The sequence below is a fragment of the Phoca vitulina genome, unplaced genomic scaffold, assembly GCF_004348235.1.
Source record: "Phoca vitulina isolate PV1807 unplaced genomic scaffold, GSC_HSeal_1.0 scaffold78, whole genome shotgun sequence".
NCBI lineage: Eukaryota > Metazoa > Chordata > Mammalia > Carnivora > Phocidae > Phoca > Phoca vitulina.
Window position 1 is genome coordinate 1643422 of NW_022589781.1, and position 25952 is coordinate 1669373.

The window sequence follows — 25952 nt, forward strand, 5'->3', positions numbered from 1 at the left end:
AGCTCCCGGCTGGCGAGGGCAGGGGGCGGAAACAGCCTCGGAGAAGGGGGCCCTGAGAGCGCTGGGTTTGCCGAGTATGGCACCATCTCTGTGCGGCGGCCTCCTCCTGCCCCTATGCAGAAGTGCTGCACGTCCCAGATCCCCACTGCACCTGCTGAACCGGGGCCCACCCCGACTGCCCCCCAGCCCGCCCGGGGGTGGGGGGGTGGACCGCGGGACGCCGGGGGCGGGGAGTCTGCCACCTGCGGGGGCCTTGCAGGGGCTGGGTGGCTGGGCCCCGGGGCAGCGGAGGAGAGGGAAACTCGTCGCCCGCCGGGGCCTCTCCCCGCGCGACCAGGCGACCCCAGCCGCTGGCCCCCTCCCCTCCCGGCCGGGCTCGCCGCGGACCCTCTCCAGCGGCGCTCCCGTCGTGTTTCCGCTTTGTTTGCAAACGTGTCTAAACGCAGCCCACCGCAGACGCTGACATTTTCAATGTTTAGTTGTTATAGTTACTTGACTAATTGCCGGGACGACAGCGGCGCCGCTCCTTCGCTCCCCGCCGGCAGGGAGGAGCAGGGTAGGCGGGGGTGCAGCCGCGCGCCCCGGGCCTAGCACTGGGCTTCGCCGGGGAACCCGCGCTCCCTCCGCCCCCCGCCAGCAGCCAGGCGCCCACGGCGCGCGCGCCGCGGGCTCGGGATGCCGCTAACTGTCCCCTGGCTCAGGACGGGGCCGGCCGAGGGTGCAGCCCGCAGGTGCGCGGCGGCTGGCCTCCGGGTCCGCGGCTCGCGCCACGTCAGGTGCACTTGAGAGCAATCCGGGAAGGAGGGGGTGGACGGGGCGAAAGAGAAGAGTTAGGAGCCGCTGCCGGTTACTCACGTGCCAGATGGCGAAGAAGATGAGCGCGGCGCACAGCACGAGGGACAGCATGTAGCAGAAAGCAGCGAAAGTGAAGGCCATGGCCAGCGGCGGGGCCGCGTGCACCCCAGTCCCGAGGCACACCAAGAAGGTCCTGGGAGGCCAGCGCCCCTCGAGGACCGCACTCCCTCCTAGAGGGGCAGACGGGGCTAGGTCGGCACTCTCGCGTCGAGGCCGGAGGCCGGGGAGCCTCGAGGGTCAGGGGCGGCGAGCAGAGCCGGGATCCCGAAGCGGCGGCGGCCGGGACGCCAGCCCGCCCGCCCGCGGACACACGGCAAGGTGCTCCGGCGTCGCTGGCGGGAACAGTCCCCAAACCGAGGAAACCAGTCAGTAGAGAACTCATGCAGGCGAGTGCAGCCAGAGAGCCCCCGAGGCCAGCCCGGCGCCCGAGCCCGAGGGGAGGTGGGCGCGCCAGGCGGGACCCTCCCGCGCCGCCCGGCGAGCTCCTCCCAGACCGCAGAGCCGCCGGCGCTCCCTCCCGCAAGCACAGGTCTTTGCGGGGGTCGGAGCGGCGGGTGCCCCGCGCGGCTACCCGACCTCCCCGGCAAGCAGGCTGGACCGGGCGCGCACGGCTCCGGCCCCGCGGGGCCTGCGTGCGCCCCGGCGGCCGCAGCGGCGGGTTTCAGGCCGGGAGCCGCGCCCGCCGCGGAGCTCGCTCCACCTGCTGCCGCCGCCGCCTCGGCCCCGGCCCCGGGCTCCGGCTCCCGCGAGCGCGCCCTCCCCGCCCGCCGAACTGCGGCGGGGGCGCCGGCGCCGTGCGCGCCCGCCTCTCCCAGGACACCTGTGGCGGGCGGCGCGGGCGGGGACTCGGGACACGTGCGTCTGAGGAGGTGGGGGCTGCGGGCGGGGACGGAGCGTACTCGCGCCCCGCCGCGGCCGCCGCCCGCGGGTGCTCACAGCGTTGCCCGAGCGGGCCGGCCTTGCGTGGCTGCGGACGCTGGACGAGCCCGTGGGCCCCAGCACTGCAGCGCCCTTCACGCGGGGCCGCGTTTGCAAAGGCCCGGAGCGGCGGCTTTCCCTCCGAGCGCCCGCCCTCCCCAGCCATCTGACCTTGGCGTTGGGGGACCCAGACCGTCTGGGCTGAAGAGGCAGCCGCGGGGGGGCTCTGCTATTGGTGCTGGTCCATGGAACTGTCAAGAGCATGTGCCTCTGGAGTCGGACCCCTTCGCGAAAGTTCCTTAACCTCTTTAAACCTCAGTTTCCTTATCTGAAAAAAATCGGGTAAGCGTACTACCAATCCATGTCAAGGGGTTAAATGGGAACATAAGAACCTAGCGCAGGGCCTGGCCCTGGCTACACGTTCGATAAACGGTAGGGTTATAATCTGCACACTTTGCCCCAGTGGCCCAGCATCTTAGAAACGCGCCATGCAGCCCGGAAAGGGGTTCCAGTCATTTCAGATAGTTCTTGGGAGCCTGGAAGCACATCGTGGGAATGGATCTCAGAGCACCTGCTGTCTTGCAGAGTGCACGCTACATAAATAGTTGCTGATCGATTCTGACCCTGGTGTGCTAACTGCCATGTACACAGCTTTGGAGCTGGAGGGAATGACTTACAGAGAGCTAGTCCTAGACTCGCCAGGGCAGAGCTAGGATGAGACCTGCACACTCCTGGCCCAGGGGGCTCCCTGCCATACCCCAACATTCTTGCAGCTGTTTGGGCACACCTCCAACTCGTAAACTAGATGCCTTTCAGTGGGAGGTACAGAAACCAGAGCAAGCCCAGTGGCTGTTGACAGAGGGTCCACGGATCAGCGTTTAACTGCCTCTGGGTGAAGGCTGGCTGTGCAGGACTGGGAAGGCTCCCTGTGCAAAATTATTAAGAATTTCAAGATAGAAGCAGCAGAGCATTCATCCAAGTGTGAGGCCCTTCTGACCACAGGACCTTGGGCAACTGTGGAGGTTTTGCACCTGTGAATCCAGCCCCACTCTGGGTTACAGTCTTTATCACTTTCTCTTTTACTTGTATGTCTTCCAGCATAAATCCTCGTTAAAGAAAATTTGGAAAATACGGAAATGAAAAAGGATGAAACGGACACCAGAGTGGGCCACTCGCAGGCACCACCAGCACCATGGGTCTGTGCTGCCTTCTAGCTCTGTTTGCTTTTCACTGTACATCAACCATTTCCTTACATCAGCCACCACGGTTGTAATTATACCGTATAAGTTTTGTGGCACCAAAACAATAAGAAAACATCACAGGAAGATGGGAATCGTTCAAATATTTTGAGTTCCTTCGGGTTTGATCTATTGTCTTTTGCTTCTGCTGGTTTGTGCTGACGGAGTCCTCACTCTTCCTATGTCCACTAAGTTTTTATTGTGTGTCAAGCAGGTTTTTTTCAGTTCTTTGCAGAAATTCGAGGACTAAGATGATGTCATCTTTCTCCAAGGAGGATTTTCTACATCTTTTGCCAGGTGTCTGGGGGACACAAGCTTTCTAGAATTGTCTTGCTCCAAATTCAGAGTTTGAGATTTTCTGGGGTAACCAGAAGACCGTGGTCTGTTTCAGGGCTGGTTTTCTCGGTTCACCCTTATCCACAAGGAGTGGTCCTTTTAGATCCCCGGCCAAAGCAGGTGGTTATCAAGTCCCAAGCCCTCGTGGTCCTTGGACCTTGGCTTTTGCCCCAAGCCCTACAAAGTGCTTAAGTCCCAACTCAGACTTTTACCCTTCCTCCAGATCAGCAAATGCCCCGAAGGGCAAAACTGGCTCCCAGTGCTAGGTCGACCTGTCTGGATCCTGCCCACTCTCAGAACTTGGCCCCAGTAATTCCTTACTCTCTGGGTAAGTCTTTGATGCTTTTAAGAAGATGCTTTTAGATTTTATTCAGCTCTTAAATTGTATTTAGTGGGAGGATTGGTCTGAATGATCTAGTCGAGCATTACCAGAATCAGGAGTGTCTACATCAAAATAAAATATCAAACAAAAAAAAATTGAATCCATTATCCTACCACTCTGACTTTCAAGGCTCCATACATACTTTAGCCTCTATTTTTCTTGACCTTTCCCCAGCCCTGCTTTATCTTGTGTCACCAATTGCAGAATTATCTGGGGGAGTAGAATCTCAGAAAATAAAAGGCAGTTACAGTTTATTAATTCAACAAATGTGATTTAGTGGTGGCGGGCACTGTCAGGGACTCGAAAGATTCCCAGCCTCCTTGGTGAGGTTATAAATAACTCCTTCACAAGGGAGCGTTGGAAGAGGGAGGAGGAGAAGAACTGCCCATGACACAGTAGAGGACGGCAAGAGAGAAAGTAATGAGGAATGGATGTTGAGAGACCAACCTACATTGTTTCATCAACTGTAGACATTGAAAAGGCAATTGCTTTATTTTTTTTCCTAGCCACCATGCAGCCACACGTGGCCATTTGACACTGTTTGAGCTCAGGAGATATATACTTCTTTTTGCCTGGAATGCAGACGGGATGCAGGGAGGCACGGCAGCCATCTTGTGACAGTGGGGAAGAAATCAACACATTAAGAACGGAAAAGCTAAAAAGATAGAGGAACTGCCATTGACAACATGATAGAGCCACCAAACCAGCCCTGAACGTCCTATCCTCTGACTTCTTACAGTGCGAGACAATAAAGCTTCTGGCTTTTTTAAGCCACGAGAGTAAGGAATTCTGTTACAGGTAAACACAATTCTTAACTGATACCATGGTTTAATGTGGGGGCGGGGGGTTGTGTTTTCCTGATAGAGAGGAAATCAGATGGATAATCAGTTCAGGGCTGGTGTAGCAGCTCCTTGACATCCTTACTGTCTCCACCTCCTTTTACCTTCCTGACTTACATCCTTAGCACGTGGATTTGGTTCTCATGGTCACAAGAAGCCTGCTGTATCTCCATCCATGTTGCGGGCAGGACAAAAGAAAAGAGCCAAAAGGTCTCAGCCCATGAAGGCATGTTTTTGGGAGAGTAAAGGAAACCTTCCCCAGGGATTTCCTGCATTTGCTTGGTCAGCACTCTGGCACTCAGCTGCCGTTCCTAGTTGCAAGTGAGTCTGAGAAGATGAGTCTTTTCTCGTTCTGGCCTTTATCAAATAGTAAGGCAAAGAAAAAAGGGTTTTGAGTGGCCTTTTGGATATCCACATTTCTTCCATACCCATTAGTGGGGTTTTCGCTCATAAAACTTTCAAACGTAGGGGCGCCTGGGTGGCTCAGTCAGTCCGACTCCCGATTTCGGCTCAGGTCACGATCTCAGGGTCCTTGGATGAGCCCTCAGCGCCGTACTCAGCAGGGAGTCTGCCTCTCCCTCTCCTTCTGCCCCTCCCCCACTCACGTGCACGCTCTCTAAATAAATAAATAAATAAAATCTTTAAAAATCTTTTCAAATGTATAGAGAGGTAGAAAAGGGAGTATAGTGAACATGCATCTCCGTATCACCCACATTCCACAACCGTCAACATTTTGCCACATGTGTTTCCTGGTTGTCCCAAATTGTATTTTACAGCTGGTTTGTTCCAACCAAAATGTAAAGATTTTCCCTCCACCCCTCACCCTTAGGACTTTTTAACCATTTTCTTGTGTGTGATCTATCCGACAATAATTCTTTCCAAGCTGAGTGTCTGCCACAGACAGTTCCATGCTGAGCACAGTGACTGGGTTCAGGAAGCCCATGTCTGTCGCTGTGTGTGCCTCCATATCTCTCAGTCGGCTTGTCTGACTCTGGACCACGTCCACTTGCGTGGCACACGTGCATTTGCGTGGAGGAGCTAGCTATGAACTACAGACTCAAGAGTACTGGATCAATCCCCTCTTCATTTTCTTTAAAATAACTGAAATCTAACTTTGAGTCCTCTTCCCACTTGACTAGCAAGGAATTCAGTACCAGCGTTCGCCGGGGCTCCCCATGAGATCTGGGGGGCTTCCATCCACCAAACAGCGGGCAGCTCCTCTCTCTGCCACTGGTCATCTGCCCACGCCGCTTCCTGCTGCCACCCCAGCTGGCCCGGCCCTGGGCCCCCTGCTCCCTCCTAGCACAGGAGGCCCCGTGCCCGGCCGCACACTTCCTGCGCACCACACAGCCCTGCCCGTGAGGTCTTGCCTCCTCCACCAGTCCTGGACGTCCAACAGCATATAGGGTCCCCTCTCCTCCAGAACCCCAACTTCAGCCTCTTTCCCGTCTGCAGGAGATTGCTCCCCACCGCCGCCTGGCTGTTGGCAGAACCATCCTCCCCTCTGGTCTCGCCCCACAGGGACATCTCCCAGAATCTCTCCAGAAGCGCAAGCCTTCCGAGGTCTTCAACTTTCCAGCTCGCAGTTTATTCAGCCAATATTCATTAGTATAACTGCAGCGATGATGGTCATCTTGAACGTTTTCTGTTCTGACTGGTAAATAGCGTTAACGTTTGTGGCAGCGAACAGTAAAATTAATCAATAATCAAGTTCTAAATGAAAGTCATTCATTCAGGCTAATTGTCATAGGCCGTGACAAGGGCCACTGATGAAGGCGCCCCCGCAAGCTCGTGCATCACAGAGCACGCCAGGCTCTACGTCCGGGTCTCTCGCTGTCCCGGAATCACCTGCCACCCACCCCAACCAGCTGTTCCGTTCATGCGAGTGGTAAATGCAGTGTTTCAAATATTTACAAATTTAAGAATTTATACATAAAATATTGAAAATGAACTCATGAAAGAAAACTAAGTGTGGATCCATCTATTACTGTTCACTTAACGACGGTCCACCTCCATCTCCCGAGTCTGCAGAGAACCAGCAGTGATGTTCATAATGAATCACAGCCTAGGGCCCCTTCTGCTGCTGCAGGGCGGGGCCAGACCACCTCTCACACCCGTGAGAACGACTACAAAATAACACAGTACACAGAATTACTACAAAATGACACAATACTCCATACTTGTAATACTTGGGGCGTTTAACAAAAATACGAGCATCTCATCAATGCCAGGGATGCAAGTATGGATGCAAATGGTGCTCAGAGTTCGAGTGCAGATCACATTCTGCCAAAGCTGATGGTTTCATAAAATAATTGTAATTATCAATAGCAAAAACAATCCAAAGATCAGTTTCACACAACAGTGCGCTGGAAAGAACAAAACTGTCTAAATTTAAATGTTTAAAATGTTGATAAAATGATTAAAAATATTAAGAAAATACCCTGAAAAATATGAACACTAGCCAGCATCTGCTTAAATTTGATAGAGCATTTCCAAACATGAAATATTCAACAGCCATTTAAAAAAGAATAATGTCTATATAAACATACACTGCGTTCTCTATTTATGGTCCCGCTAGTTGGAAAACATATATCTACTGAAGTGAGAAAACAACTTATTTGAAAAGTTATAAATCAAGACAGTAAAATACTCATTTTCTACAAAACTTCAATGTTGTGTGTAAAAGCATAGTAATAATTTATTTTAAAATGAGAAATTTAAATTGAATCTTGGTGGTCTTGTGAAGTTGTAAGGAATCGTTTCCGAAATAATGACCAAACTTTATTGTCAATGCTTGAGAAAAATGGTGTCAATGAGAAATATTTCCATGGAAATCTTTTGTTCAGATGGGGCTGGTACCTCTATGTTAGGGAGAAAGTCTGGCATTTCAGACAGCATTTTAGAAACATATCTAAAAGTTTTAAATTTAAATTTAAATTTAAAAAATGGACGAAGTCACTGTATTCATTTATCCCCAGGTGATGCAATTAAGCATGTAAATTCAATAAATCACTTTAAATTTGTTTCTTGATAAGCTTTATATTTATTACTGTATTAGTCTGCTCCAGCTGCTGTAACAAAATGTCACAGACTTGGGTGGCCCAAACAAGAGAAATTTATCTTCTCACAGTTCTGGATCCTAGGTGTCCAAGGTCAAGGTGCCGGGAATACAGTTTCTGGTGAGAGCCCCTCCCCGGGCTGCCCACTGTCCCCCCACACGCCTTCCTTCTATGCACGCGGCCAGAGAGGAGGAGGGATCTGGGGTCTCCTCCTCTTCTTACAAGGACACCAGGGCTATCGGATTAAGGCCCCCATTGTGACCCCACATAACCGATATCACCTCCATCTAGTCCCCACCCCCAAATGTACCCACACCGGGGGTTCGAGCTTCAACATGCGCATTTGGGAGGGACACAGAGCACAACAAGTACCATACATCAAATACACAGAATTCAATGACATGATAATCTGGGGATTAAGATTAAGAATTGAGGGCGCCTGGGTGGCTCAGTCGTTAAGCAGCTGCCTTCAGCTCAGGTCATGATCCCAGGGTCCTGGGATCAAGCCCCACATCGGGCTCCCTGCTCCGCGGGAAGCCTGCTTCTCCCTCTCCCACTCCCCCTGCTTGTGTTCCTGCTCTCGCTGTGTCTCTCTCTGTCAAATAAATAAATAAAATCTTAAAAATAAAAAATAAAAAATAAATAAAAGATTTAAAAAGAAAAGATTAAGAATTGAAAGAATAGTTGAACCTCGATGGGCAGCCTATAATGCTGTAATGCAAAAAGAATTTAGAGATTTTATTTATTTTTTAAAGATTTTATGTATTTATTTAAGAGAGAGAGCGTGGAGATTTTATATTCACTTTACCGTAACCTGTAAAACAAGATTGAACATTTTGAAAACGAAAAAAGAATTTGGAGAATAAGCCTTACTCTAATAGTGATATTTCTGCTCTCTGTCGCTTTACCAGAAAAATAAGTGTTTCTGTTAAATTAATTTAATTCAACACTCAATGCAAGTAATTAAGCTAAGGGTAAGTCAAAGACACTACAGAGAAACAAAGAAATATGATATACCACTTGAAACAAAGCAAATTATAAATCCTAAGAAAGCGACTCGAATACCTTAGTAAAGTACTTAAAGCAATGACACAAGTAAGAAGCACAATGAATTTTCTATTGATTAAATACTGTGACTTTGCCAAACTATGTTTGCAAAGCTCTAGGGGTTGAAGGCGATCAAAAATTAACAAAAGTCCATCCGACTCATGAAATAGTTCCTCGAGGACAGAGGGGCCCCACGGCCCCCGGTCTCTGGTCGTGCAGCTGAGGCGCCACACTGGGGGAGGCCTTGGCTCTTCCAGCCCCGAGCCCTTGATCAGTGCAGCCAACACCACATGGAGCAGAGACCGCGCCCAGCAGAGCCCCCGCCAGAGCTGAGTCCTGAGCAGATAAAGACTAGCTGCTGTTTCAAGCCCCACTAGGGTCGGGGGTGGTCGGTTGTGCAGTGACAGATAATTGCCAAAGTCCTTTATTCACCAAGAGACCCTTTTAATGTGGAGCCCACTGTGGACAGAACTCACAGCTTCCAGAAAGGGAAAGTGTCCAGTAAAGCAAACTCTCCTATAACTTAGATAAGGTGGGCCTCCAGATCCCATAATTCCCATTTGCTCTAATTCCTGCAGGCCCCAAACCCCCTTGCAGACATGCAGGGCACAGATTCTCTGGGGTCTGGGGCAGGGTGACTGTCCAGGCCACCTGGACCAGGCATAGACTCCAGGGGTCATGGGTCCTCGAGCTGCAGAGTACTTATCACCTTGTTTGTTTGGGGGTGGGGTCTAGTAAAATATACATAACATAAAATTTACCGTTTTAACCATTTTTAAGTATTCAGTTCTCTGACATTAAGTACATTCACAATGTTATGCAACCATCACCACCATCCATCTCCAGAAATTTTTCATCTTCCCCCAACTGAAATTGTCCCCATGAAACAATAACCATTCTCCCCTCCCCCAGCTCCTGGCTCCCACTGTTTTACCTTCTATGTCTGTGTATTTGACTATTCTAGATACCTCATATCAGTGGAACACCATCCTGTCTTACAGTTCAACTCTTTACATGCTGAATTTCTATCTCTATCTATAAACTGGGAGGTACTTGATATTAGAGGCTCTTTCTTATTCATCTTTGAATCACCATTACCCTCCCAGCATCTGGCATATAATAGATACCCAGCAAACATTCAACAAATGGATGGATGGATGGATGGATGGATGGGTAGATGGATGGGTGGACGGATGGATGGATGGGGGATGGATGGATGGGGCATGGTGGGTGAATGGATGGGTGGGTGGGGGGAATGGGTGGGGGATGGATGGATGAATGGATGTGTGGATGGGTGGGTAGATGGATGGACGGATGGGTAGATGGTGGGATGGATGGATAGGGGATGGGTGGGTGAATGGATGGATGGATGGCTGGGGGATCGATGGGGGGATGGACAGATGTGTGGGTGGATGGAAGGATGGATGGGGATGGGTACCTTGGGGATGGATGGATGGGTGGGTGGATGGGTGGATGGATGGATGGATGGGTGGATGGGTAGATGGATGGATGGATGGATGGATGGATGGATGGATGGATGGATGGAGGAATGGATGGGTGGATGGGTGGGTGGATGGATGGGTGGATGGATAGATGGATAGATGGATGGATGGATGGATGGAGGAATGGATGGGTGGATGGGTGGGTGGATGGATGGATGCATTTATCACAGTCTGACTGGTAACCTTTAAACAAGTCTGCCCACTAGATGATGAACAACATGCAGACAAGGACCATGATTGCCTTTCACGTATTTACCTTAGAGCACTTACCACTCTGCAGACACAATCAACAGGGCACACATAGTCCATGCCTGTAAGGAGCTCACAATCCAACAGAGATGCACAGAGCCATGTAGGACTTTGATAAGAAGCACAACAGGAGTCCGCACACATATCTGCGGGCGTACCTGGCACAAGGCTTCAGACACAGAGTATGTTCCATAAACTAATTTTTCACTGAATTGAAACAGATGACAACTTAGTTGGGAAGCTTTGGGCCTAAATTCCCACTTCCTAGCTGTGTGACACGAAAACCAGACGTTCATCAGTTTGGCCTGTGTGGACGGGACCAAGCAAATGCAGAAGCCATGTTTCACCAAAGAAGTGGTGTGGAGGGGGCAGGGCAGGGCTTCTAGCCCAGAACGGACAGTTCTGGAAAGTCCTTGGGTCCGAGGCTGAGTAATGGGACGCAGCTTCCCGCTCGTGTCCCCAACTCAGCTAAATGCCATCTTCCCATGAGCGCTACCTTCTGCAGAAATTAGTACCGTTAGGCAGGCGCTGTAAACAGATTGTGGACAATTAGCAACACCCCACTTAGCTCGGGGCCCTGGCTCCTTCTGCACCTAGAGACGCGCCATCAACTTCAATGATACTGCTCGGGACAGCTGTCAGGGACACTGTCGGCTCAGAGACTGCAGAGCCCAGGGGGCTCACGGAGCTTGCTGGAGACCTCAAGTGCCCGCACTTGACCCCGGCGTCTAAACCCAGCTCCCGGCTCGGCCCTGGATGTACTGGATGCCTCCGTAGCCTGGCTGGTATTATTACTGACATGAGCCCTCTGCACAGCCATTAGTTTTGTTCCACTTGCAAATTTGGATAGGACACTCAAGGACTCGGGCTTTTGGGTCAGATGTGACAATCTCCCCGTGCCTCCTCGCTCTGGGAGCACTGTGCTGGTCTGAGGGACGGTCTCAGGCATCCTGCAGAAAATCTGAGGCTACGAGTTTAGCCTGTCTGTCACTCACAAGATTAATATTGGGCCTAATTGTACAGTCTGAGTATCGCGGTCACGATTTCCCTTCCTTCCCATCCCCCCTCCCTGAGACCCCGACTCCCACATGCCCCGAGAGGCCTCCTTTCTCGCCGAGTTCTGCTGCCTTGTCCACGCCCCCTGTGCTCCACCAGAACTTGGGCTTATAAAGCTGTGAATCACTTCATTAGTCCATATTCTCAGCTCGCCTAAAGGATGGCTTAAACCGTTGCAAAGATCAGAGTGTCTGCGCACACACACACACACACACACGCACACATGACACCCACACACGTGCACACTCGGGATGGAGGAAGTCCCCACAGCTGGTCTGAATGAGCACTCCCCCAGCAGAGAACAACAGCAACCATTAAGTGTTCTGGGAGAGCGGTTTGTAAACCGTGGTTACGTCTTGAGTAGGCTCCATGCTGGGCGTGAACTCACCACCCTGAGATCAAGACCTGAGATGAGATCAAGAGCTCAACGCTTAACCGGCTGAGCCACCCAGGCGTCCCACAAATGGGCTGTTTTATAGTTCGGTATCTGGGCCTAAAAACGGAAGTTCTCCAGTTGGAACCATGCCAACTTTTGCGTCCCGGTGTGCAGGGCAGGGAGCAGGTGCCAAGATGGGTGGGCCCAGTCTGTGGTCTCCTCTGATCCTTCGAAATGGGCCTCCAAGAAACCCATCCCCGCACTGAGGCCAAGCCCCTCCCATATGCCGTCTGCAAGGCCCAGCGGTACAGAGAAGTTAGGTAACTTTGCCAGGGACACACAGCTAGCAGACGGAGGGGCCAGGATTCAAAGCCAGGCAATCTGACCACACAGCGGCTTCTGAAGTCCCGCACCTCACAGAGGGCCTGGACTAATCCTGCAGATTATACATGACTTGGGATAGAGGAGTGACTTCACGGAGGAGTTGACCCTTCGACCACAGCTGGAAGCACAGGCAGGACTTAGGGAAGTAAAGGGGTGCAGGGTGCCAACACGCCTGTTCTTTCGCGGATCACAGAGCAGACCTGTTTGGCTGAGTTCACAGAGTGAGATGGGAGGCATAACTAGGGCATGAATGTCAACCTGGACGAAACAAAACAGCTTCAGGTGAAGTCAGAGCCCCTGCCTCACATCATGACTCTGCAGGTATGACTGTAGGGGAGACGCTGTTTCTGCAGCAAGACCCTATAAATCTTCCGTGGAAACCCACTGCTCGTAAATGGAGACCCGAAGCCCCAGCAGGCTGCAGACCCAGTGGCCATGAGCCCCGGCGGACCCGTCCCCTGGAAGCAGTGTGGCGAGGAAGGGCCAAGAGCAGGGCCAGGGAGACGGGGGCACACACAGCCGCACGCTCACGGTTAAGATGCAGAGTGGCCACAGGGCGAGGGCAGGGAGTTACAGAGGCAAAACAGCCCAAAGAAACCAATAATCCAAACACCTCTCATAAGGTTAGATGGTGGAATTTCGCTTCCCAACATTTCTCCATTTATTCAACAAACATTTATTCATGGTCTGCCATTGAAACACACATGCTGATATACTGTGATCCTCAAACCTCCATGCCACACAGTAAGGTCCCACCGGCGAGCCCCCGCCCCAGCCCCACGCCAGAGGCACAGGTGCCAGAGACTCAGTGAGCAAAAGGCAGACCCGACCAAACCCTCCAAGAGCTGGCTCTGAGAAAAGGCTGCAGCCGGCAGCTTACCCAGGACGAAATCAGTTTTGCCTGCACTCAGGACGTTACGGGACTTAGTGTCATTTAACCCGGACCCTCAGCCTCACCTGAGGAGACTGAGCCGTTGTTCTGATTCGAATGTAGACTTACAATAATGATGAGGCGTCATCCCGTCCGAGTGCCTGCAACAGGAGGCAAGCACGGAGTCGCCAGGAGCTCCACCGTGCGTAGCCCGCACAGAGCATGTGCCCCGGGGACATTCAACTACCCGTTTGCCCGATCGTCCAGCCAAGGTGAGAGGAGAGCAACCCAAACAGGTTTCCTGAGCAGCGGAGGCTGCGTTCTAGCCTTCCGTCTCAGAGCTCGGGGATCCCGAGGGGGATCTGGAGAGTGGATAGGCATCGCACAGCCCTTGTGATGGCTCCAGACAAAGGCGGGCCGGGGAGAAGCAGGTGGTGTGGCCAAGGCTTGGCGCTGACTCGGAGCTGACGACAGAAGCATCTCAGGCCAGCAGGTTGCCCAGCCCGAGAGGCCAGCCACCAAAACCCCAAGTCTTTTTTTAACTCCTAGAATCGGCACCATCAAATCGGAGCTAAGAAATAAGGAAGTTTTGCCTGGTGCTGCCAACAAAATGAAAAAAAAAAAGTGCAAAAATCTAGTTAATTACCCAGGACATGTTGGCAGACACTCTGCTTGTCAAATTCCTGGTTTTCTGAATGGTTATTTACATCTGAATTAATTTACACTATGGGAGTTTATTTTAAATACTCTTTTTTTTGCTAAAGTAGCAGCAAAGATCCTACTAGAAACTATGCTGTTTCAGAAAAACTCCCTCTCTTCATCTCTGATTTACTCACGGGGGCAGAAGACCCTGCCACGCAGCCACTGTCTTGTGCTAGCAGAGGTCCCAAAAGGAACTCACGCAGACATCCTCCTGAGACCCACCACCGCCCTCCTGGCTCCTGCTGGACCCCGAGCCTGCACCCTGGTCCTCACGGTCTTGCCGTGTGTGGGTCCAAGGCAAAGGCCCTAAGAAAGTCTGGACACTGTTGAAAACTTGAAAAAAATGAGTGGTGGGGTCAAAAGGTACAAACGTCCAGTTTTAAGATAAGGAAGTCCTGGGGATGCAACATCCAGACCGGCTAATAGCACTGTGTTGTACATTTGAAAGTTGCTAAGAAATAGATCTTAAAAGTTCTCATCACAAGAAGAAAAACTGTAACTCCATGGCTAACCATAACTATGACTGGTGTTAATCGATCTCCTTATAACGATCATTTCATAGTATTGAACCTACATCACATCTGATGCTGTACACGTTGGACTCGCAGAGTGTGATATGTCAGTTATATCTCAATAAAACTGGAAAAAATAAAAAATAAAACTTGAAAGATATTGAGGGAAAATGAAAGGAAATGCTACTTATACATTTTTTTAAAGATTTTATTTTGAAGTAATCTCCACACTCCACGTGGGGCTCAAACTCACCACCCCGAGATCAAGAGTGGCACACTCCACCGACTGAGCCAGCCGGGCGCCCTGCTGCTTACACATTTTGAATATTATCATTCGTTCAACAGACACTTGACGAAACCAGACTATGTGTCAGGACTGTCCCGTTAGGTCTCGGGGACCCAGATATCCCAAGAGGCAGAACACCATCTCTACCCACAGAAGAGTTCACAGTTTAGTGGAGGAAGCAAACATGGGAGGGGAAAAAACACAGAATATGGTCAATATTTAGGAGTGGAGTCGAATTTATATACTAAAACTCAAATACGCAAAAACTATAAACTTTCTCTAACCAGTCTCTTCTTGGGCTCAATCCCCACTGACAACACACACACTCCCGGATTTCTCCAGGAGCCCGAGCCTCAGGCTCTTGTGGGCTGGAAACGTTTCTTTCAGGTAAACAGTCACTCACTTTCCAAGTTCAAATTCCCTGTCAGGTCTGCTTCCTGTTTCCAGAGGAACTCTGGCCACACCTGCTTCCTTCCCACATGGCCCCGGCTGCGGGGGGACACATCCTGTCTTGACAGCATCCCGCATGGGCCTCTGGTCCACATGCTGTCCCCTGACCTCTTCTGGGCACGGACGTCCTACCCCGTGTCCCCAGCTGTGGCTGGTCCCGCCCAGGGTCCTGGGCTGCTGTGCCCCTAGGGCTGGGGTCCCAGGTGGCTGGCCTTCCTCCGTGGCCTCCCTGGCCCCGACCCCTGGCTCCTTCCGCACGCCTGCACCCCCACCCGGCCCGCGGAGATTCCAGGGTCTGTAGTAGTGCGCGGGGCACGGGTAACCAGAAACGTGACCTGAAGTGCCAGCCCAGCCCAGCGCTCCGCACAGTATTCCTCTCCTGGGGCTGCCTCACCAAGTCCCACAAACTGGGGGCCTTAGAACTACAGAAATGAATATTCTCACTGCTCTGGGGGCAGGAAGTCTGAAGCCCAGGGGTCGGCAGGGCCACGGCCCCTCACAGTGTGGCCCCTTCCAGCTTCTAGTGGCTCTCAGCCCTCCTCAGCCTGCGGTCGCATCATCCCACCTCTGCCTCCATCTTACTTGTCTCCCATGTGCCAAAAGCCCGACTTTCTCTCAGAGGCCGGCAGCGTCCCAGGGAAGCAGGGAACTTGCCCTCAAGCCCCCAGAGTCCCCAGATCATCGGATATCACAAGAGCTCCTTGGAGGTTCCTGTGCCAGTCCCACGGGGAGAAGCAGATGGTTCACAAGTAAACTTCCCTTCCCGGATGGGAGGATTTCCCCACATCAAGCGACACCAACTACGTGTCCTGCAATTTAACTCAATTCCGACACTGTCTCCTGGGAGGTGGCGTCAGACCCCACAGGTTCCAGGCTCGGTCCCCCCCATTTCAGACGCCAAACACAAGTGCAGGCTGTTAGCCCTGCTGCTGACCCACTGGCTATTGTTAAAAATCAAAATTCAGCTGAGTACAGCTGAAGATCCAACCAGCTTTATTAACGGACTCACGAATCAGGCAGCACCCCACCCAGCAAGCAGAGGGGAGCTCCGGGGAGTTTACAAAATGGACGGTTTTTATAGGCAGGAGGGTGGGGCAAGAAGTTATGAGCAACAGAGAAGAAAAGATTGCTTCAGGCAAAGTCACCTTCCCCGGGGAGAAAGGGAGGGGGTCGTATTACATGGATGACCTCGTCTTCTGTTGGGGGAAGGGAGGGCCCTCAGGACAGGTCGCCTCCCTGGGGCTGACCAGAAATTCCCTCAATGACCCGTTAGGACTACATTTCTGGGGGTTGAAACTGCAGTTAGGTTAGGTATTAAGCCCCCGTGTGGTGACCGGCCTGGCATAAGGGACTGATTTGGGGCCTGGGGTTTCCGTTGAACGCTGCAAATTGGCAGTTCCCATGACCCCTTTGGGTTTGATTAATTTGCTAGAATAGCAGCTCACGGAACCCAGGAAACCAGTTTACTTACCAGATTACAGGGTTATGACAAGGATACAAATGAGCAGCCAGATGAAGAAATACATAGGCTGAGTCTAGAAAGATCCCGAACACAGGAGCTTCTGTCCCCAAGGAGCTTGGGGGAGCATGGACGTGTTCTGTTGCATGAACCTGGAAGCCCTCTGAAGCCCATCCTTTTGGATTTTTGTGGAGGTGTCATTACATAGGCACGTTGATTACAGCATTGGCCACTGGCCACTGGACTCAATCTCCAGCCAGACCGCTCTGCCAGGAGATTAGGAGTGGGGCTGAAAGTTCCAGTGCTCCAATCACACAGTGTCCGCCCCGGGCAACCAGCCCCCAGCCTACGGTTGCTTAGGGGCTTCCAAAAAGTCACCTCATTAGCAGAAACTCGGGTGTGGTTGAAAGGGGCTTGTTACGAATAAGAAGGCACCCACTTCACCTTTCTCTCTCTAAAGCCATTTCAGGAACTGAGGATAAAAACCAAATAGCACAGCAAAAGATGCTCCCATTGCTCTTATCCCTTAGAAAACCCCTTAGAAATTGGATGGAGACCAAATATATATATTTTTATTATAAACCACAACATCACACTGCCCCATTTCTCCCCCGGCACTGGGGGGAGGAGGGAAGGACTCTCCTTGTTCATGTGAGGTGAGAACTTCCCTACATCAGATCCGTATCTGGAGTTCTCTCTACGCTCAGTAAAAAGCCCATGATTTGGGTTGGCCCAGTTGGCTCTCTCTATGAAAGGGGAAGACTTAGAGTCTCTAGAAAGCCCTTTTCTCTTTCCACAAAGTCTGTCTTTCAAGACTACTGCCTGCTTATAGATTCAAAAAAGCCAACTATGAAGTTTAGAGCTGAGCCCTTTTGTCCGAGCTATGCCCATCGTCCACTGAGACGTTGATGGATCAGGCGTGCGGCTCCCCAACAACCAGGAACGGGGACTTTCAGCAATGAAAGAACTGTACTGTGACTTCATACCACCAGCAGCCAGCACATCCACTCGCGGCAGAGGAAGCACATACGGGACCCCCTGAAGGGACCGAGTCTTGCCCATCTTGATTTCTCATCAGCCCTGCGCCTGGCATATGGAGGATGCTCGTTCTATGTGTGTTGGACTGTGGGGGTCTGGAAGGCTTCCTGATAGAGGTGACACTGAGTCAGGCCTTGGAAAATAAATGAGTAGGATGTTGATCGAGGGGCACATGCAGGAAAGGCATTATAAGCAAAGGACAAAAGAACCAAGTCATGGAGGCATGAAAGAGGGGGCACCTTCTGGCGCAGGAGGACCCCCGCGTGGCCGGCAGCGGCAGGAGATGAGGCTGGAGAGGTGAGCCTCCAGTGATGGGCCACAGAGTTGGGGCTTAACAGGGAGGAAACGGAGGGAAGTGATACAGGCTGAAGAAGGAGCATGCTTCTAGGGTTGTTCAGATGGAATAACGCCTTACTGGCCTGTGACAGATTACTAGGAAGCCACTGATGGGGTTCAGAGCAAGTCTCCCCAAAATGTGCCACTTTGGCATGTGGACTATCTGGGGTGAGGGCAGTCAGGATGCAGCAGACTCAGGAGAAACTTCTGCCCCTCCCCTAACTACCCAGAAGGATGTAAATTGTGGGTCCTTCCCAGAATCGGATTTATTACAAGATGGATTTTAGCCAAGTGACCCGTCTGTGGGGCAGGGCAGATATCTCATTACCAGACATTGCCCTGTGGATGGCAGTCCTCCACTTGGAGGCCCCAGACCCCTATCCGTTCCTTAGCTCAAGATGGCACACGTGCCTCAGTTACCTTTTCTGTCTTTGAACCTCTCTGTATGTGGGGTTCCAGTAGGCCTGAAGTTAAATTTGATTTGTTGCTGTTAATCTGTCTCACAGTGTGAAACCCAGAAGAAACTCTGAGGGTAAAGTAGTTCCTCCCCAACACCAGCTTTTCCAGGGGTTCCTCCCTGACCTCTGAGGCTGACGCCAGCCCTGCTGTGTCCTTCCCATTCCTACACATGACCCTCGCTTGGTCCTCACCTCACAGACTTCATGCCAGCCAACCCACACTGACATTTCTGAGACTCCCATATTCTTATCTTACATGGAGGCTGAGAGCTCCACACAGTCAACCAGTCCACAAAGTAGGAATATCCCCAAGAAACACATTTCAGGACCAAGAAGTGCCTCATTTTTTCAAAATGGCCACTGCAAATCAAAATGCTGATTCACGTAGCCAAAATATCATGACAAATGATAAACGCGCTTGTTCATCACATTCAAGTTCTGCCATCCTGATGGCTGCAGAGTGAATATTTTTACCAGCCTTTCTTTGTTCCATGACAAAAGGATCAGCTTCCCAAAAAGGAAGGGTGTCCATCAGCACTTTTTCTCTGCCTTTTAATGAAACATTGTGTGCTCCGGCATTGAGGGTTTGTGACGGAACCAGGTCATTTTCTTCTGGTGCCCAGACGAGACTTACGCCTGAGGTGTACCTCGCTGTCTTAGAGAACACGAGGTTTCACACTGAGTGGCCCATTATTGTGAGGGAAGTCAAGGACCAATTAGAAGTGCAGTCCTGAGGGGGATTATGTGCCTCTCTGCAACGGACACTTGAGAACTTTTTCCTAATGCCTTTGCTCTGCATAGTATAACTCTTTTTCAAAAGAGAGAATTAGACAAAACTGAAGTTAGAAATTGTAATAAAGTAGCTTTTAAAAACACAACGATGGTAATGTCAGCAATAATAGTGTGCAAAAATATCCTTTTGGAAAACCTGTCCACAAAGAGCTCAAATAACCGTGTATCCTGTGGAATTACCCCCCGGAAAAGGCTCTGAGTGAGGTTCATGTGGCCATCAGTGAGGGGGGCCCAGCAATCACTGATCTGGGAGGGACGCAGAGAGCGGGGCTTACATACCCCAGGTAGCGGAGCGGCAAGCACTCTGTTCAAGCGGGCCCAGACGGGGCTACGTGCACCAACAGCACTGTCCAGCATCCCAGCCTTGACGCTTGAACCAGTCACCGAGGGGAGGCCCAGCAGGACAGTCCACCCAGGAGACCTCTTCCATCCCCCTCAGGAAGCCGCCCTCGCCCGAAGCAACGTGTTCTGTGCTCACAATTTCCACCTGTGAAAACTTCTCCTTTGCTAAAGCTCGGGGGAGCTCCTTTCTACCTGCTGGACGGGATGGGTTCCATTCAGGAACCACTGAACAAACCAATGTGATCGCAGTTTGGGTTTCTGGCAGGTCTGACGTCACCTCACGCCCTCCCTGCCCCTTTAGAGCCCTTCAAACGGACCCCATCTTCCGTCCCATCGCCACCACCCTGAATTCGGAATCCAAGTTCTACCACATTACAAGTGGCCTATTGCCATCACCTCCCATTGCTGTGTTTTAAAACCGGGGAGTGAACAAAAATTGTTGAAGAGCGTTTTCCAAATACAGCTCTCTTGGGCTCCACAGCAGACCTCCTGAATCAGAAACTCCAGTGGCGGGGTCCCGGCAGGGCTCAAAGTTCTGCCCCGGTGATTCTGAGGCATCTTTGATGAGGGATCGCTGACCAAACACCCTGGTCTCTCATCAGGGATGCCCAACAACAAAAAAAGGGTAGTTCACGGTTGGCTCCCGCCCACTGGTCCCCATGCACAATCCAGATCTCCTCCTCCCTCACTGTCCCACAGCTCGGCCACACTGGTACCCTCTCTGCTTGGCATTTCCACCCTGACCTGGGACTCACGCCACCCCCTCACCTGGCAGGTCCCCGCCCACCCAACACAGACCCACCATCCTCTCCCTAACAAAAACTCTCCGTCCTTGGAGACTCATCTTCGGTGCTGCCTCCCTAAAGGCCCCTGAGGTCACTCAGTGACTGTCCATGGCCGGAAACGCTCCCTCTGTCCCTGATTCTTGTAGCACTTTGTGTGCGGCTAGGGAAGGTAAGTACATAGCAGATGGAGCAGGAGTGTCCGGGACCACAGACTCACATGACTCAGACCAATGTCTTTAAAGGTCAATGTTTTGGGGCACCTGGGTGGCTCAGTCGTTATACATCTGCCTTCAGCTCGGGTCATGGTCCCAGGGTCCTGGGATCAAGCCCCACATCAGGCTCCCTGCTCCACAGGAGGCCTGCTTCTCCCTCTCCCACTCCCCCTGCTTGTGTTCTCTCTCTCGCTGTCTCTCTCTCTGTCAAATAAACAAATAAATAAAATAATTAAAAAAAATAAAGGTCAATGTTTTTAACAGCGTATGTGAGTTTGGAATTCTCCACGGTCCATTTATGCAGACCACCGATGTGCCATGTTTGCCCCGGGGACACGCGGTGGACCTCAGTGGAGTTGCGTGGCTGAGAAGTAAATTAAAGGCAGATTCTGCCCCCTCCATAGTTAAGAGTAATGCGGGCACACGGCAACTCCTAACCTGCAAGCTTGCACACCTGATGGTCTCAGTCTTCAGAAAAGCAAAATCTGCTGGTTAGCAGGACTCACCCTCCTTAGAAGGCATTCGGAACACCTTCTGATTCTGAGCATGTCACTTGGGGTCCCCCACCCTGACCTCAACAGGCTTCTCAAAATATTTCTCCTGAACGCATACTCACTCTCTAAGAGGAATTCAGGTGAATAAAATTCCTTCCATCTCATTACCTATGTATGTAAGGAGGAAATTCTGTGGGATCCGGGTGCATTGCACATAGGATATTTCAATATCCATCACTATTTTAGATGAAAAACTAGCCAGTAGCTAATTTGGAGAGAAAAGTGACATGTTTTGTCTTTTTCTATCTTCATGGAGCATGCCGGTCACAGCAAACCATGCTAAAGAAAAGCCCGGTCACACCCACCTCTCCCAGAGTCAGAAAATATTTGCCTCTAGAGCTTTATGCTAATCCACTAACACACTCCGGGGGCTGGTCATCTATGCTGTGTGTCAACCATAAACAGCAGTTAAAATAAATAAACCAACCCAGGAACAGCTGGGGGAGCACAGAGAGGGTAAAGGAAACCCCAGCCCTCAGCTTATCCGAGCCAAAAAGCCAAACAGTATGTTAATTTTAGGAATGGAAATGCAAAGACCATCCAGAGAAGAACCGGCTTCCCCAGTCCCTCCACATCCCCTCTGCCTGATTTTTGTAGTCAATCTTCATTCCTACTGCGTGCACACTGGCCCCATCATCTGAACAGACAAATGTTTGATGTTTCAACCTGGCACGTCAGTCTGACTCCAGAGGTGGGAAAAGGCATCACGCCAGGCAGTGCAGCTTCAACCCCTCCAGCTTCCCAGAGTCCCTGTCCCAGCGTAATTCGGATATTACCACGTCTGTCTGTCTTCCAGGCTTATGAGTGACTCAAATGTTATCCCTAAAGACCCTTAGCAAAGCAGATGAGCAGTCATCTCCCAAGAAAAGAAAAAGAAAGCCCATCACCTTTAAAAAGCCAACCAGTCAATAATGAAATAATGGGCTTGGGGGAATGACAATTCCTTTTCCCCCCATGATGCGAACCACATAGCCCTGTTTTCAAGAGTAGTACACTTTACTTCTCTTACATCCTCATGTTAGGAGATAATCAACATGCTTGGGGCTCTTCATATTACCGTCTCAAGAGCAATGAGTAAACTGATTATTTTTTACACTAGTCAGTAGTCAAAATACATGATCAGATTAACCAGCAGAGCAGAGAGTGTGGAAGTGGCCCCAGAACGAAGGCTTCTAAACGAGGGACAGAGGGGGTAGAAGCGTGGGGGCAGGGATTTCCAGTGCTTGCTCCATGACGAGGCCATTTTTATTTCCAGAAATCTTAGGGCTCTGGGTCAGATGGCAGGCTAACCACACTCACTAGCTGTGTTCCCTCAAAACCCACAAAAACAGGAAGGAGACGTGCGGTGACACTAAGCCCTGAAACAATGGCCAACTGATTTTCAACAAGGTGCCAAGAGCATTCCATGGAAAAAGGACAGTCTTTTCAACAGACGGTCCTGGAAAAACTGGTTATCCACATGCAAAAGAGTGAATTTGGACCTTTACCCTACATCATATACAAAAATTAACCCAAAAAGGCTGGGGTGTCTGGGTGGTGTAGTCAGTTAAGCATCCGACTCTTGGTTTTGGCTCAGGTCGTGATCTCAGGGTTGTGAGATTGAGCCCTGCATTGGGCTCCATGCTCAGCGCGGAGTCGGCTTGAGATCCTCTCTCTCCCTCTCCCTCTGCCCCTCCCCCCTTCACGTGCACATGCGCTCTCTCTCTCTCAAATAAATAAATCTTTTTAAAAAATTAACCCAAAAAGGATCAAAGAGCTAAATTTAAGGGCTAAAACTACAGACCTCGGAAGAAAACGTAGAGGAAAGTCTCCATGACTTTAGACTTGGCAGTGATTTCTTGGATAGCACACCAAAGACAAAGGCAACAAAAGAAAAGACAGATAAATAGGACTTCATCAAAATTAAAGACTATTGTGCATCAGCAGACACTACAGGAGAGTGAAACAAAACCCACAGAATGGGAGAGCCTATTTGCAAATTCTATGTCTGGCCAGGGATTAATATCCAGCATATATAAAGAACTCATACAACTCAACAACAAAAAAATAAACAGCCCAATTCAAAAATGGGCAAAGGACATGAGGCTCAGGGGCCGTGGTGAGTGAATAAGAAAAACACATATATCCCCATAGAAAACAGCTAGCAAAGGACTTGAGCTAGCTCTCTGCATAAGAAGAAACATGAACAGCTCCATTCGTATGCAATATGCTCAACCCCATGCCTAAGTGGTGAAAGCAAAACTAAGCCACAGTGAGACACCATTTCACACCAGCAGACTGGAGAGGTTGAACGGGTCCGACAAAAGCACGGGCTGCTGATGATGCAGAAAAGCCGGAGCGCGTGCACGGTGCTTGCGGGAGTGGAAACGGGGACAAGCACTTGGAGAACCACCTGGAATTACCGATGGGGGTGTGGAGATGCACATGCCCATGGCCTAGTGTCCAGGGTAATGCCCTGGCCCTCCTGGCCCTGTGCACCAAGCGGGTCTTCCCCCCACAGCTGTGATTTTCTCCTTCTGCGACCATGACACAGCGTGGAAAAACATCCGAGCAAATAACACAAACGAAGTTTTATTATTTCGCCCAAACAGACTTTAGGGAAGTGGCAGCCAGGTATGAAACAGAAACAGACGAGAGCACTTCCGAGTTGGTTCGGACGAGGAGGAGGCTGTCCGGGAGACGGAGTGAGGGAGAGGAGAAAAGGAAGACGAGCAGGCCAGGCCTCCAGTGACAACACGGCGCAGCCCCTCGCTGCGTCACTGAGCACCGACTGTATGCCAGGCTCCGTGTGGGAAAGTAAGCAGTCCTGCCCGGGGAGCAAATGGTTTAGAAGCCAAGGGGGATAAACGATGTCCTGTGTCCGGGAGACGCGGGGGCTCGGTGGGGGCACACAGCACCAGGCCTGGAGGCTCCGAGAAGCCTTCCCAGGGGAAGCAGCTTCCAACCTCACAATCCAAAGAGGGGTTGCCGCTGTGAGGTGGGGCAGGGGCAGGAAGCAAGGGGAGAAAGCCCCAGGCTGGCCAAGGGCGGGCAGCGAGCGCAGGGCTCAGACGGACAGCGACGCAGACCAGGGGTCTGGAGCACACAGGGGTGCCGGGTCCAGGCTCCCCGGGGCTCAAGGCCCCCTGGACAAGCCCAGGAAATGTACAGCCTTATCCCTTAAGAGCACAGCTTCATGACTCGTGCACTTCGCCTCGCCTGGATTTCCCACCGTACCTTGCACCTCTGCAACCAGGACGCCCGTGACCGCTGGTGTGGCCGAGCCACAGAACTGACTCCACGTATGCAGCTGACCACAAAAACTTAAACCACCCTCACAAGACGTGTTTAACATTTTGGCAAGAAGAAAACATTTGCAGTGAGCACCCCCCGCACCCCGCCACACACACTTTCAGGTCCATCACTCATGGAAACACCTCCCCCACCCGGTATGTGTGGAGAGGAGCCTGCAAGCATCGCAAAATCTATTTGGGGAAATGTTACCAGTTTCGTAGCCTGCTTGTTGTTATTCAGAAACTCTGATGAGTTGAATCCGCTGGACTTGTCACATCCAAATCGGCTCACGTTCAGCCCTGGGGGCATCTGTGATCAGAGATGGAAGAGGGTAGGTGCGTGCGGTGGGTCTGCCCACCACCAGTGTTTGTTTGTTTTTTTTAAGATTTATTTATTTATTTACAGAGAGAGTGCGTGTGTGATTGGGGGAGGGGGAGAGGGAGAGAGAGAATCACAGACTCCGCACTCAGGACGGAGCCTGACGCTGGGCTCGATCTCACGACCCTGAGATCATGACCTGAGCCAAAACCAAGAGTCGGCCGCTCACCCGACTGCACCACCCGGGCGCCCTGTGCCCACCACCAGAGTCTTCAAACCCCCCTAAGCCCCCCGGGCAATGCTGCAGGTGCCCTCACCAGACACCTGTCAGGGGCCACCTGAGTTACATCTGCACAAGTATCGTCACAGATTTGTCTCAAACGTAACGGCTTCTCTTGGCCGACAGGGCCCTCCTGGTACAAGGCAGAGCTGGGTGAGGACGCGGGCGGAGGGCTGAGGGCAGCTCCGGTGCTGAGGAGGGGAGCCCGAGGCCCCGGACTTCCCAGCGCTAGCCAAGTGGTAACGCCTCCCTCCAATTCCGTTCACCCCTCCGGTCGCGTGGGCCCAGTTTGTGACGGACCCTCTTCCGATTAGCCCTCGACATTCCTTTTGGCCTGATCTCTCCGGGACGAAAATGCCGGCTTGTCAGGGGCAGGGGCTGAGGGTGGGAGGGGAGAAAGCTTGAGTCTGGTCTGTCTCAAGGTCTCCACAAGCCTGGCTCATGGTCTCCATGCAGACACATAATAACGGATTATTCTCTTACCAGTAATGAATGCCGCGGTTAGAGCTAGCTCATTCTCTGTTTTTGTTGTCTTAGAAAACCAGCTGTGTTCCAACCAGCAGTGGTGTTGCTTCTACCACTTTGGGCCACCAGCGCCCTGCACAGAGTGGGCATGCGCACACGCCCACTGACGCTAGATGACGGAGAGGCGGCACCAGAGCACGCTCGTTCAGAAAAGGAAGTTTCGAGAAACCAAGATCCAGGCGCACAGGCAGGGACTACCCCATCCAGGGCACAGCTCAACGTGCGGCTGCCCAAGGGGGCCATCCCATCCCACCCACACCCCAGAGACACTTCCAATGTGGGGACCCATTCCTCCCCAGAATCCCACCTGGGGATCCCCCGTTGGGAAAACATATATTCACCTAATAGATTGTGTTTGAGAGTCTGTCCTCTCTGTGGGAAGATATGTGGAGACGTCACTCGGCAGGGGAGACCAGGAGGGACCAGATGGCTGGGAGATGAGAGGCTATTCTCAATCCAGGGCCAACGGAAAGCTGGAAGCTGCAGCCCAAATTTAGTTTGAAACCTGGTACCCAACG

General features: G+C 51.7%; 1 protein-coding gene across 5 annotated transcripts in view; it reads right to left on the bottom strand.

Annotated features, from left to right (window-relative positions):
* CNIH3 (cornichon family AMPA receptor auxiliary protein 3) overlaps positions 1-25696 on the bottom strand; it is a 127746-nt gene extending 102050 nt beyond the window's left edge. The window contains exons 1-2 of one of the 5 annotated variants that reach the window (XR_004298071.1): positions 25393-25696; positions 24522-24620 (exon numbers count right to left, since the gene is read on the bottom strand). Coding sequence is in view for 1 of the 5 variants with exons in the window: in XM_032393954.1 (XP_032249845.1) it covers positions 856-936 (81 nt within the window). In the remaining 4 variants the exon portion in view is untranslated. Of the gene's footprint in view, positions 1-855; positions 1423-1944; positions 4280-24521; positions 24676-25392 lie in introns of those variants that run through there. The other 4 variants (XR_004298072.1, XR_004298073.1, XR_004298074.1 and 1 more) reach the window with 4 other exon arrangements.
* Positions 25697-25952: the final 256 nt, after the last annotated feature.